At 66.2% G+C, this 13564-nt stretch overlaps 1 protein-coding gene across 2 annotated transcripts in view; it reads right to left on the minus strand.

The window, feature by feature from the left end:
* Window positions 1-6826: 6826 nt before the first annotated feature.
* Window positions 6827-13564, minus strand: part of INTS1 (integrator complex subunit 1) — a 28783-nt gene continuing 22045 nt past the window's right edge. Inside the window, exons 36-47 of one of the 2 annotated variants that reach the window (XM_082670259.1) lie at window positions 13208-13295; window positions 12889-13115; window positions 12547-12670; window positions 11472-11605; window positions 10892-11084; window positions 10246-10373; window positions 9853-9965; window positions 9009-9059; window positions 8068-8138; window positions 7608-7699; window positions 7336-7445; window positions 6827-7157 (exon numbers count right to left, since the gene is read on the minus strand). In XM_082670259.1, coding sequence (XP_082526385.1) covers window positions 7042-7157; window positions 7336-7445; window positions 7608-7699; window positions 8068-8138; window positions 9009-9059; window positions 9853-9965; window positions 10246-10373; window positions 10892-11084; window positions 11472-11605; window positions 12547-12670; window positions 12889-13115; window positions 13208-13295 — 1447 coding nt within the window. In that variant the 3' untranslated portion in view covers window positions 6827-7041. Of the gene's footprint in view, window positions 7158-7335; window positions 7446-7607; window positions 7700-8067; window positions 8139-9008; window positions 9123-9852; window positions 9966-10245; window positions 10374-10891; window positions 11085-11471; window positions 11606-12546; window positions 12671-12888; window positions 13116-13207; window positions 13296-13564 lie in introns of both variants that reach the window. The other variant, XM_082670258.1, reaches the window with a different exon arrangement.

Genomic DNA, 13564 nt, shown 5'->3' on the forward strand with positions numbered 1-13564 from the left:
CACTGCAGGGTCAGGCAGAAGGTCATCACTGACCGGGGACATCCAGATTGGCCTCTGGGTGAGTGAGAAATGCAGGCTGGGTCCAGTTGCTGGAACTTTGGGACCTGTTTGTTACAGCAGCTAGCATTCTTACCCTGACTGATACACATATACAGATAAACGCAAAATTGCCCCTGTGACAGTGCTCCAAGGGACACGCCATGCCATTAGATGGTGAAGAAGGGGCCCTTGTCTTGGTCCAGAGGCCGGAGATGGCTTCCCTGGGGAGGGGACATGAGAACTGAGACCTGAAGGGTAAGTGGGAATTGGCTTGTCACAGAGGAAAGGGAAGAGTGTCCCAGGCAGAGGCCCTGCAGCAGGAGTATCCGAGGAATGGAGGAACTGGGCAGGAGGCGGGGTGCGGCTGGAGAAAGGGTCGGGAGGGCTTCTAGCATTTTCACACCCATTTTCTCACTTAATGCTTAAAGCCACTCTTTAAAAGTGGGTTGACGCTACCCATTCTGCAACTCAAAAAATGAGGTTCTGAGGAGAGAGGAGACCAGTGGATCAGCCAGGCAGAGCTGGGACCTAGGACCCGGCATGGTGGAGGGCCCGAGAAAGCCGGGTCAGCCGTGGGCCGCTGCCCTGCCCGAGTGGCTGCCGTTGTCTGGGTCAGAGCTTCCAGGCCGGGTGGTCTCAATTTCCCCCGCTCCTGCTTTCCAGCACGTGTTCAGACCCCTCGGTGATGATGGGGGCCCCTCCCCGGGAGGAAGGCTGGCAAGGACATTGCTGGGGACCCAAGGGAGGATCCGGACCAGGGCAGCACTGATTTGCATCCAAAAAGCCAGCTCCTGGAGGATGCGCCGCCTACTGGGCCCCTAGGATGGTTCTTGGTGGTGGGAATGGGCACGACACCTTGGAGTGGTGGGGTGGGGTCTGTAGACCCTTTAACTGGTAGACTGAACCCCAAGTAACAGATTTGACCAAGGCTGATGGCCTGAGCTGGAACATAATCGGAGGCGCTTGTCCAAACACAGCAGACCTGGCGGTGCCCTGAGCCTTCAAGGCAGAGCAGGGAAACCAGGAGAGGCAGTGGGGGGGGTGAGAGAAAGAAGTGGGGAGGCATCCACCCATGCGGCCCTTCCCACAGGACTTCTCAGAGCCTTCATGCCCTCCCGTGCACCGTGACTCCCAAGGGAGCGGCCACGCTACACAGGGGTTCCCAAACTGACTTGCCCACAGAACCTCTGCTGCAGGGGTGTCTCGGGAAACGAGTGCCACACAGAACAGAACCGGAAGCCCTGGCTTGTGCAAAAGACATGCTCGGACTCCAGCGGGCAGGTCCGGGTTGGCAGCCTCGCTCAGCAGCTTCGCCCTGTCACCCTCACTTCTCTGAGCCTTCACAGCAAGGTGGGGGCCCTCATCCCCAGCAGCACCAGGCTGAGCTGTGGAAAGGCGGCTCCCTGCCGCAGTAACAGTGTTACCTAGCCAGGTAATTGGGATCGATGCCGCCTGTCTTTACATTGATTGGTCTGGACCAGTTAAGGATATCATTCACGTCCCCACCGCACCCTGAGCACCTCACCTTTAATAAGTAAGGGAAAAAGGTAAATAGTGCTATCTAGGTTTGGTTTTCCTCAAGCTCTATCCATGAAAAACAATTAATTTTCATGGCCACTGTGGTTGTGAGAGGCGGATGCTGGAGGGTGGTAAGCAGAGCCCCCCTGAGGGATGCCAGCCCCTTGCCGCCTGCAGCGGAACCAACTTGGGGGGTCACGCTGGCTTCACAGCAGAGCATACGAGGGGGGTCCCCTCATTCCCCGGTTCCCAAGGCCATGGTTGGGTCAGCCAACGGCTCACGCAGGCGGCTGTGGGCGCCCGCACCGCAGGCAGGAGGGAGCTGGGAGCTGCGACGCCCCATTTTAAGGGGCCACCCGTTAATTAATTAGGCCCAATGAATAATGCATGCCGCCTCGTGCATATGTATACGGCGCGCTATGGATGGTATACGTTCTAGTCCGAACACCTCACAAATAATTCACAACCCACCCCTTCCCCGGGCTCCGGGGGAGCCTGGCCGGTGCTTCGGCTGGGGCTCGTGGGTTGCTTCCAACAGCCAAATTTTACCTTTCATTATAAATGGCTTTGCTGGGCATGTCGGTAACTTTTACATTTCCATCCACTTTATTATTAATGGCTTTCCCGGACTGTAGCAGCCCAACGCTGCACGCAAGGCGTTATAAATATTTGATCCGGCATCTATGGTCGGCCATTTATCATTTATAACGGGTTACAGAAACATTATAAAACATTTACTGCACACTTACAGATCATTTTCGGCTACCATGACGATGTGTTACAGATACATTATTAATCCTTCTCACGCCATTTATAGGAACCTTTGTCATGGGGCCTGGCCCTCCTGTCCCATTACCAGCGCGCAGGGGCTGGCAGGGGCGCCAGGGAGCAGGACCAGGGCGGAAGGAAGCCTGGCCCTGCCTCCAGTAGCTGTGTGTCCTTGGCCAGATCACAGCACCTCTCTGTTCATAAAGCAGGTCACATGACAGGCACCCTTCACTGAGCACTTCCTCCGTGCTCACGGTCCCCTGAGACTCAGGCGTTATTTTCACACCCCTTTTACAGATATGGAAGCAGAGGCGAGTGGTTTGCCCAAGGCCACAGTCAGGGAGCACTGAGCTGGCCTCAGAGCCCTGGGGTGCCTCCAGAGTTACCTGCCCCAGGTCCGGGGGTGAGAGGTCGGTCAAGGCTGCCCCTGGCCTTGAAAGGAGCAGGACTGGCAGCCTCCAGGGGTGGAACACAGAGACTCGGGGTGAGGGCACCCGGAGTGGGAGGACCCAGGGTGGGTGGCCTGGGGCGGGGGGACCTGCGCTCTGGCCTCTGACCTGGTAGCTCCCCAGCTCCTGCCGCCATGTGCTTTGCCATCCCAAAGGTTCTCCTGGCTCCCGCTCTAGCCTGTGGGCGCCTGGAGCGGCGTCTGTGATGTGGACCCGGGATGAAGGGGTCCAGGGGGTCTTTGGGACCCAGCGTCTCGGGAGGCCCCCAGGAGTCTGGCCCAGATGTGCCAAGCAGCTGGCAGTCAGCAGCTGCTTCCTCCATCACAGGGGTCAGTGGGGCCCTGGGCTCTGCAGCCAGGAGTCCCGCCCCATCCCACTCCTCTCCCTGCATGTGGCCTGTGACCACTCACTGGACAAACGGCCGCTGAGCCCCCCAGTCCCCTCCAGGCCACACTTTATACCCAGAGGGCACAGACAGGAGACCGGGGCTGTGGGCCCACCACCCACACGTGATGAGAGCCCTGGGCCCCGACGTAAGCTGACAAGCTGAGTCCTCACCTGGAAAACTCCTGCTCACCCTCCAGCTCCTCCTCGATCCTCCACCTTCTTGAAATAGCCCTTCCCAACTCCCCCAGGCACGAGCCTTGTGGGGTCTGACCTCTGGTCCCCCTGGGGGCCCAGCCTGGGCCTGGACTGGGGAGAGGGCTCCAGGGTGAGACCCGGACTCCAGTTCTGTCCACCTGTCCTCCTTCCCCAGGGAGGGATGGGGCGGGCAGGCTCTGGGAGAGCCCTCAAGCCACACCTCTGCCTGCCAAGACACCCGAAGTAACCCCACCGTGGCCTGGGTCAGAGTTTTAAGTGGCTCTGAGGGAGGAAACCGGGGAGAGGGGAGGGTCCTGGTTCAGGACCCCTGGGCAGTTCTACCCTATGTGACCTTGGACAACTAACTGGGCCTTACTGCCTTCATCTGTGAATTGGGGCCATAAGCCAGCCCTCCCAGGGCGAACGTGGGGGCCCTGGTGCTGGGAACCCTCATGGGGAGACCTGGGGGCCCTGGGGCCCCAGCTGCCCACGCCTCTCTGGCCCTCTGCCCGGCTGCTGGCTGTCTGGCCTGTTTGAAGGTCAGGGTTCACCCCTTCCCAGGACTGAAAGTGAAGGAAACAGGCGCGCTCATCACCATGGCAACGCCGCACCTGGTCCCACCCTTCCCCACCTGCTGACGCTGGTTGATGGGGTGCCCTTTGATCCTCCCTGGGGGGCCTCCCCTCCCCCAGAGCAAAGGGGACTGTGGGGTCCGGGCGGGACGCCTCGTTTTGTCAGTGGGTGAGCGCAGTCCCTCTTAACAAGAGGGAGGCTGAGGCCCAGAGAGGGGAGCTCGGCTGCCAGGGTCACGTGCCAGGACAGGAGCCTAGGTGGGCTCCGCCCCGCCCCCTCCACCTGTCCTCCTTCCTGACACTCAAGGAGCCCCTTCCCCAACCTGACCTTGGACGGGTCAACTTCCCAGGCCTCGCAGGCTGTGAGCCAGGCGAGAGCAGCCCCTGTGGAGAGCCTGGGGCTGGGGGCTGGGGAGGGACACACGGCTGACCTCACGTCTTCGCCCCGGCCCCCCCACCCGACCCCACCCCGCTCCCGCCAGGTCCGGGGCTTTGGGCTCCTGGAGATTGGACTTCGCTTCCTCCCTCGCCTGCTCTGCACACCCCAGGCCAGGCAGACCCCGGCTGGATTGACAACTCCAACCTCCCAGCGTGGCATAGAGCGACAAACTGAGAACACACAGCGCCTGCGGGGAGAAGGCACCTGACCCTGAGTGCCAGAAGCTTCCTGGAGGAGGTGCCACAGGAGCTGAGAGCCGAGGGAGTGGGAGCTGGCACAGGGGGCAGGGAGGGGGGAGAGCAAAGACCCTGTGCAAAGGCCGTGTGGCAGGAGAGAAGTGGCAAGCTTGGGCTTCGCAGTGGACGTGGCTGGGTGCTGAGCTGAGGCAGAAGAGTTGGGATCCAGAAGGTTCTACCTGCTGTGCTCCTGTACCTTGGGCCTCCCCGCCCAGCAGCCCAGCCCCACTGCGCTCTGCGGGGCACAGGCTCCGGGTCAGGCCCACACAGGGAGCTGGCACTCCAGCTCCCCACTCACGCTGTATAGACAGGAGCAGGTCAGGTGGCCTTGACCCCGAGGGGGCTCACCCGGCCTCCACAAGCCCACACTCACCCCACACACATGCACACCCACGCCCCTGCCCGCCATCCACTGGGCCCCCTGGGCCCCTTCTCTCCGAGGCCCTGGGCTGGGCGCACCTGTGTAAGATGGAGCCGGCCGGATGGTGTTCACGGCAACGGACACCATCCGAGGAGCGCTGCCCTGCACGCCCGCTCTGCCCGCGCCCTCCACGCACCACCGCCCATTCCCACGGGCCGTCCCCAAGGGTCCCGCTGCGTCCCCCCACCTGCCTGGCAATGCTGCAGCGCCCAGGCTGGCAAGGGCGGGTTCCGTGGGTACCGCCCGCAGCCCTGCCAGGATGTCTGCCTTTGCCCGCAGAAAGGTGGAGGGTGGTTGGCATCCCCACTCCCCCAGAGCCAGGCCGCGGCCCACCCCCAGGTTCCCCCAGGCCTCGGCCCTGACACGGGTGGGACTGGGCAGGAAGGTGGTCCAAGGGCTCTCCCAGAGCCTGCCTCTCTGCCTGCTGGGCCCTCACACAGCCCAGTGTCACGGGTGAACTGCCCCAGCCCCCAGCCTCCCAAACCCCAGGGGGCTTGTGCGCCCCTAGCTCTGGGTGAGGCAGTGGCACTTTGGGGCATGCGGGTGTCCCAACAGCTGTCACCCAAGCCCAGATGGGCAGGGCCGTGGCTTCCTACGAGTGGCATAGCACTTCCTGGTAGGGCACCCAGGGCAGGAGGCAGGAGGGGGCCCTTCGGCTGCACGTCCCTCTCTGCAGGGACTGCAGTGGGGCAGGAGGTGCCAAAGGCCAGTTCCACGTGCCCCTGAGCAGGAGCCACACGACGGGGGCCAAGAAACAAGCCAGGCGGGACAGGAGGGCCTGGGGCTCCACCACGGAACCGGCAGGATCTGGGTACCGAAGGGCTGTCGTGCGGGCAGCGGCGTGGTGGCCGACCCGTCGGGCTCAGGGGAGCAGGGAGGCTGGCAAGGCCGGGGCCGACCAGGGGCCTGTGGGGCTAGGGGCACAGCGCTGCCCCTGGTGGGCATGGAAGCAGTGACCACCCCCCACCCAAGGGTCTGTCCAGCCTCAAGCAGGCGGGACTGAAGAGCCTGGGTCTGTCTTTAGCCTCAGCGCCCCCTGGTGGCCCCAGCTGAGGAGCCGGGTAGACAGGGACCCTGCGGGGGGAGGGGGGGCGCGCACCGGAACCCGGGCGCCAACGGGAGCAACGGGAGGGAGGGGTGGGATGCCATCTGCATCCAGCCTGGATGGGGCTGGGACGGCATTGCCCCGAGAGACGAGGACACTGGCCTGGAGAAACCAGTGCCGCCTGGGGGGACCCCGGGGCCCTCACTGGAGGGAGCACTGCCCCCTGCCCTCCGAGTCCCCAGGCCAAGTTCTGGGGCAGAGCCCCGCCCCTGTCCCCTGCCCCAGCACCGCAGCTCCGCGGGGGATGCGCCCCTCAGTGGCTGCACTGAGCCAGCCCTCACCCCGCGGCCAGCACGCGGGGGGCTTCCTGGAGCGATGCCCGAAGCTGAGGGTCTCGGGGAGCTGAGGTCCTTTCTGACTGCTCTGCCGACACCCAGCGAGCCCCACTCCCTTCGGGAGTTGACGAGGCCGAGCCCGTGGGCAGAGAACTCAAGGGCAGGGGGCACCCGGGCACTGTCAGCTCTCCCCCAACCCCGATGCTGCCTGAAAGTGGGGAGCTGGGTGGAGGGCAGGGAGGAAAGGCCGAGACTGTGCCCAGCAGGCGGGCGCCCTCCTGTCTCCAGATGGACACTGCCACATGCCTGCCCAGGAGCAGGCAGGCTGGCCGGGCCCTGGGGGCAGGGCTCCAAGCTCCCAGGTCCCACTCACTCCCGGGGTCTCCAAGGAGGCAAACCACACAGGCAGCAGCATCGCGGAGTTCAAAACGTTTCATTTAAACCCAGCCCCTCGTCTCGACCCGCTAGGATGTCAACATCCCCTCCCAGCTGGTCTGTGCCCCCCGTCACTCCGCAGGTGGGACAGCTTCTGGGGCAGACGGCGCCCACACTGCTGGCCGGGGTGGCTGGGCGTGGGCTCTGAGTACTGGCCCTGCCTGCCTTGGTGCTCCCGGAGGAGACCACCAGTGGACCCGGCTCACATCACAGCCTCCATGTGCAGGATCCTCAGGGCCTCAGAGATCTGGGCGCTGGTGTCCATCTGGCCATACATGCCCACCAGGAAGGCCCGGTGCAGCAGCACGGCTGCGTGCTCTGGGGACAGACGAAGACCCTGTCAGGCTGTGCTGCCCTGACATCCTGGCCGCGGCGGCCAGGTCGTCAGGCAGCTCTCAGAAGTGGAGCCTCTGGTCTTTCCCCAAGAGCCCGGCCCCGGGTACCGAGGCCTCCGGGGGCACCGGGGCCTGGGTGGGTGGGGTCGGGGCAGACTCACCCTGGCAGAGGAGGGTGTACTCCGGCAGGTTCCGGAGGGCCGTCTGCGCTACTTCGAAGTCCCGGCTGCCCAGGCAGTACATGAATGTGGGCAGGAAGTCGGCTGCGATGCTGGAAGAGCCACGTGCTCAGGTTGGCACCTCCCCCCGTGCCAAGACGGCCAAGGCCCCGACGCCTCCCCAGAGCCCCGCGCCGGGCCCCACCGGACAGGAGGAGTGGGAGGCCTGGCCCAGGGCACCGGGCGGCCCGTGGTGGCAGGTGACGCCGGCTCACCTGGGGTTGCTCTGGATGGAGCGCAGGGCCAGGCTGAAGGCCAGGCTGCGGCAGGACTCCTCAGCTGAGCTCATCAGCCGCTGCAGACTGGTCTGCGGGGGCGGGGGCGGTGTCAGCAGGGCCACCCTCCCGTCAGGGGACCCCGCTCCCTAAGCCTCCAGCCCCCTCAACACCCCCGTCGCTGGGCCCTGGGACCTCGGGACCCATGAAGCACACAGGAGGCCCAGCGCAGAGCGGAGGAGCGGCCGCCTCAGTTCTGGGCGGGACTGAGCATCTGGGACGGGGCCGCAGTCAGACGTGGCACCCGCCCCAAAGCCCAGCCGCTGCGGGCTGAGCTGGGTGCCCAGCAGGAAGGAGTGTGGGGGCGGCGTCCCTGTTCGGGGCCCAGCGTGCCTTTGCCCTCCCGCCCCAGCCCCTGACACGTGTCCCAGTTCCTCCGGGCACATGGCAGCTCCCGCACCGAGAAGAAGCCCAGGATCTCGGGTCTCCGCCGGGACATCTCGTCCACGTCGCTCAGAACCTCCAACAGATCTAAGACGGGTAGAAAGCGTGTTGTTGAGGGCCGGGCTGCAGCTGCTGGGCTCGGGGGCGAACCTGTCCCCCACACAGCCCAGAGGTAGGAGTGGTGGAGTCCTGGGGCCAGAGCCCGCTGCCCCACAGCACACCTGCCGGGCAGGGACCCTGGCCCGGCCTCAGCACAGGCTCTGGTGGAGGGACCTGGTTCTACAGGTGTAGCACGGCTGCTCGTAACGTCAGCGCCACTGCCTCCTGGAGCTTCCACAGCATCCCTAGTGCTTGCTCAGGCCAGGGGGCCCCCAGCACCTTGGGACAGAAATCACTGGGGGTTCCGCTGCCTTCCCAACTACCGAGCCAGCGACCCCAAACCGGAGGTGCTGGTCGACCAGGCTTTCAGAGGTTTCTGAGGGGCCCAGGGATCTGTATTTGCACCACGCTCCCCGGATGTCTGCCCCGGCTGCCCCGAAGCCACACTGCAGAAACATGGCCCTGCCCCTCCCCGCAGGTGGCCACCCAGGCCCTCGGCTCCCCCGTAGGGGACCAGGGGCTGTCGGCCAGCTCCCCGCCAGGCCCCTCTTCCTCGGTATCTACGGGGACTCCAGGGGGCTCCCCAGCGCCAATGGCCAGCAGAGGAGCCGCCCCCAGTCTCCAGCCCCGCTTCTCCCTCCGACCCCCTCTCTACCCACCCCTATTCCCACTCTGAGGAAAGAGTCCAGCCCCTCCCGGGACCTGGCAGGGGCCCTGCTGTCTTCTGGATGCCCCCCCACCCCCAGGAGAAGCCTGGACGGCCAAGGGCCGCTGTGGGACCCAGGATGCTGCAGGGACAGAAAGGGAGGCCACCACCCACCGCGGGGCCGACTGGGGGAGCCAAACCCCCAGACTTACCCTCGACCGTCTGGCCCCGGGAAAGCCTCTTCACATAGGGGGCCACTTCAGCTGCGGTCAGAGGGGTAAAGAGGGAGACGCTGAGCAGAGGCAGGGGGCCAGCCGAGCCCTCGTCTGCAAGACAGGAGGCCAGTGCTGTCGGGTGGAGACGAGGACGGCCCGCCCCAGGCCACCGTCCAGAGGGCCCCAGAGCCCCGGACACACTCGACACCGAGGCCGTGGGATCCACGTGCGTAAGCGAGGGGCAGCCTCGCTGAGCAGCGCCCGGAATCACACCAGACCCCCGAAGATGCGGCCCCTGCCCTGGGCTGAGCACGGTGCCTGGTACACAACGGGCGCTCAATAAATGTGCTGGAACGACGAGCTGCTGGGAGCTGCCCGGGAGGCGCGGCACTGCTCGCTCGAGCCTCTCATCCACCAGACGGCGCGTGGCCTTCCCTGCTGCCCCGGCACACGGCAGGTGTTCAATAAAGGCGCCTGCGTGCCGAGCGCTGTGCTAGGCGCGTCCGTGGACGGCCCAGAGTCACACTCGACGCCAGCGACTTGGCAAAAGCAGGGCGAATGGCCGTGAAGGGCCCTGGGCCCCGGGCACTCGGCCCGCTCACAATCCACCGCACGCCCGCTAGACACAATGCTGCAGGCGCCGGGTCGCCCCACTGCAGGGGCCCCCGGGTGGGCACGGGGACAGAGAGCAGAGGGGCCTGGTTGGTCCCACAGAGGGCAGGTGCTGTAGGTCTCGCTGGCCACAACACGACTCGGTGCTTTGCGCGTGTCACGGCCCCAGGGCCAACGATGCCCGAGGGACGCCCAGGGCAGTGCAGCCCGCAGCCCCGGCCCCACTCACCCTCGCCCTCTTCGTCCAGGCCGCGGTCGGCCCTGCCGTCCCTGCTGGGAAGGCTCAGCCCCGCCAGGAGCGACTTGAGCATCACCAGGTCACTGCTGTCGAAGGACAGGTCACTGGGGGAGCAAGGTTCTCCGTGAGCACCATGCCACAGGTGGGAGGCAGGCAGGGCCCCGTGGGCAGGGGCTCAGGAGGTGCCCCGGGGGCCGAGGGAGGAGGAAGCCAGCTCAGAATGACCCCGGCGCAGACCCAGCATCAACAGCCCTGCCGCCCCGGGCCCCGGCGCCGTGGGCAGTGTCCACCCCCGCCAGCACGCCCCTTGGGAGCTCTCAGCCCTGAGCACCGCCACGACGGGACCCTGGCCGGAGAGGAGCCGTGCCAGACGCGCACACTCACTGGAGCGCGTCGGAGTGTTTCTGCAGGAAGGCGATGGCGGCCGGGGCATTGCAGGTGATGTACTTGTGGGTGAACTGCACGAACTTGCTGATGAAGGGGGCCAGGTGGCGGGAGGACTTCCTGTAGTTCTGCAAAGGGAAGCGCGAGGGGGAAAGCATCCAGGGCCTGAAGCATCCCGTCTTGCCCGCGTCGCTCCCCCTGGAGCCCCACAGTACACCCTGGACACCGCCAGCACGCCGCCCTCGCCGGGCGCATGTTAAGGTCCCTAAGGGTCAGGAGCGGCCTTGTCCCTCCTGAACCCTGAGGAGCGTGGGGTCTCCCCAGGCACGTGAGCAGCTGGGGGCCTTCCCCGGGTGAAGGTACCAGACAGGCAGGTGGCCTGGCCGTGCCCGATGCAGCCAAGGGCTGTGCCCTCACCCAGCCGCCTCAGGTGGACAAGGGGACGGACCCTCAGTCCTGGTCAGGAAGACCGGGGCTGCCAGAGTCGTGGGACCAGAAGGGGCACGAGCTGAATGGGGAGAGCTCAGAATGGTGGAGGGAGCAGGCAGGGCGAGCAGGGGCACCGGCTGACAGGGGCACAGGGAGAGGGACCGGGCACCCGACCCCTGGGGACGCCCGGGCCCCCGAGGGTGGGTGGGGCACCCACCAGCAGCAGGCGGAGAAAGGAGAGCAGGCAGTCCCATAGCGCCCCCTGGTGCTCGCTCTGGAACACGTGCGGCTGCAGCAGCTCCAGGATGCCCAGCACGTGCAGGAAGAAGGTCAGGTGGCTCTGCTGCCGGAACTCCTGGAAGTTGAGGTGGCTGCGGCCGTGCAGGAGGGCGGCGATCATGGGCAGGTGCCTGGGGGCGACGTGTGCGCTCGGTGGTCCTGGGCCATCTCCCCCGGCCCCCCTCCCCGCCCCCCGCTCCAAGGGCCGACATCAACTTGCACTTGGAGACCACCCGGAGCCCGCTAACCGCCACCGTGATGTCCTGGGCCACTCACCTGACCCACCCTCTCCCGCGTCCACCAGGCCCCTACCCCCGAGACTCAGCTCAGTCAGGAAGCAGCCGAGGCCCTGGCTGCCCGTGGCGACACCACCACGGTGTCCGTCCACCCGCTCTTAGCCGCAGAGCCCGCCTTACAGGAACGCCTGGTGTGGGAGCCGCTCCAGGCTGGGGCGGGGAGGGCACCCTGACAGCGAGCTGTGCCCACTCGGGCTGCAGGTGGGACAGGCCAGGCGGTACCTGAGCAACAGGATGGGGTGGGCCACAGCCAGCTTCCGACAGGCCACGTTGGCATCGGCCACTCGGTTCTCGGCCGCCCGGGAGTCACTGGTGTCCGCGAGGAGGGTGACGAAGCGGTGAATGAGGCCGTCCAGCTGGGAGGGACGGGGGTGGTCAGAGCCGGGGCCGCCTGCAGCCCTCGCACCCTACCTGTCCGCCCCCCGCCGAGTCCGCCGCCCACCGCCGCAGGGGCTACGATGGGGCTCCCCGGGCAGTGTGCGGGCACCTGCTCCAAGGCCCCCGGACCCCAAGGCCCTGGTGTGGCCCCTAAGGACCTGTGCAGCGACCCAGAGTGTTCCCCCAGTGCCTTCTGCTGCTCCTGGGGCTCAAGAGGCTGTGGCCAGAGCTCCCAGCCAAGCTCAGCACGTGGTGTGTGAGGTCACCCTCTCCACACAAACAGGATAAAAGCCCCGTGTTAGCTTGGACGAGAAAAACCAACCTTACTGATATAGCATAATTCCAGGTGTGCAAAACAAGTAACACACGAAAGTGGAAGGAAGCACAACTGGAAAAACATCAACTTCCCTCCCCGTCCCGGGAAGCAGGGCAGGCGGCAGATCCGACTCCAGGGTCCAGCCCAGGGAACACGGGCAGGGGGCCCACCAGACCCCCCTTCCCCCGCCATCACCCAAGGGAGGTGAAGGCAGATGCCACGCAGACCCGCGCACGGAGGCCCCACGCTGGGCCAAAGGCCAGCGCCACGGCAGGCAGCCAGGAAGGGATGGGGGTGCTGGGCCGCATGCAACACCGTCACACACGCACCACGCGGCCTGCTGTAGTCAACGGTCCCTTATTAGGGAACGAGGGGGGACACCCACTCTCCTCTGCTCCACACCCAGAGGACTTCTTGGAGCAGGAAAAGATCGTTTCCAGGCCCTTCGAGAGGTCGGACAGGCGAGGGTGGCAGGGCAGGCTCTGCCCTCAGACGTGCCATCGGCACTCACCAGGGGCCTCTTCTGTCTTTCGGTCCGAGAAAAGGCATTTCTACCTCCCAGTGAAGGACAAAGGCGGCCCCGATGACCCCGTAGGGCTTTACCCTGCAGACGCTGCTGCCGGCGGCCCCTTCGCTGTGCAGCAGGACGTCAGGCACAGGCACCCGGAGGTCTGGCCGCTGCAGGTAGAGGTGCACGAGCAGGTCTCGGCAACGCCTGCCCAGCACGCTGCGAGAGACCAGAGACCAGACTCGGGGTGGCCGCGGGACCGGGGAGCCGCTGTTGCCACTGCGTGCAGAGCTGGCGTGCCAGGCCCCTCAGCCCTACCGCACCCCCACTGGCGGCCTGGGCTCGCTCCCACGGTGCTCACGTCTGAGCCGCGGCCTCCCACCACAAGGGCAAGGGGACGGGCGGGGGCCCCGGAGCCCGGCGTCCAGCACCCTCACCTGTCAGCCCACTGCGGGATGCAGCTCGTCAGGTGCGCCGTCACCTTCCTGACGCCCTCGTCGTCACCGCGGCAGCAGCTGAGCAGCAGGGGCAGCCGGGCCTGGAGAAGGCTGCAGGCGCTGGCATCCCCGTCCTGGCTCCTGGCCTCTGCCTCCGCCAGGATCAGCTCCGCCAGGCCGATGAGCTCCGGGGCCTGGACGCGCAGCACCAACTCCTCCCGCCGCTTCTGCAGCCGCACACCGCCAGTCAGGCCCGGGCGCGTCTCGCCACGCCCGCCCGCCACCCCACCCTGCGGGCAGGGGACGCCCCAACACCTGCCTGAGGGGTGCGCTGGTCCCTGCCCTGCCAGATGCGAGGCATGTGGATGCAGGCCCAGAGGAAGTCCAGGGAGGCCGAGGGGTCGAACCTGGAGGCGGCGGGGCGGCCTGGCTGAGCACCAGGCGCGTCTCCAGGCGGAGGGGGGGTGGGGTGGAGGGTGCCCAGGTCAGCCGTCAGGGGACGCGGGCCGCCCCACCCGACCTCTCTGCAGCTCACAGTGGCAAAGCTAAGGTTGGCCCCGCCCCGCCCCACGCTTGCAGCCGCGCACAGAGGCCCCTGGCACCCCCGCAGCACAGCACGGACGCCAGCCATTCACACGACCGGAGGACAGTGAAGCCGACTGTCTGCCTGCTGGTC

The sequence above is a fragment of the Grampus griseus genome (assembly GCF_964374135.1).
Source record: "Grampus griseus genome assembly, chromosome: 14".
Classification (NCBI taxonomy): domain Eukaryota; kingdom Metazoa; phylum Chordata; class Mammalia; order Artiodactyla; family Delphinidae; genus Grampus; species Grampus griseus.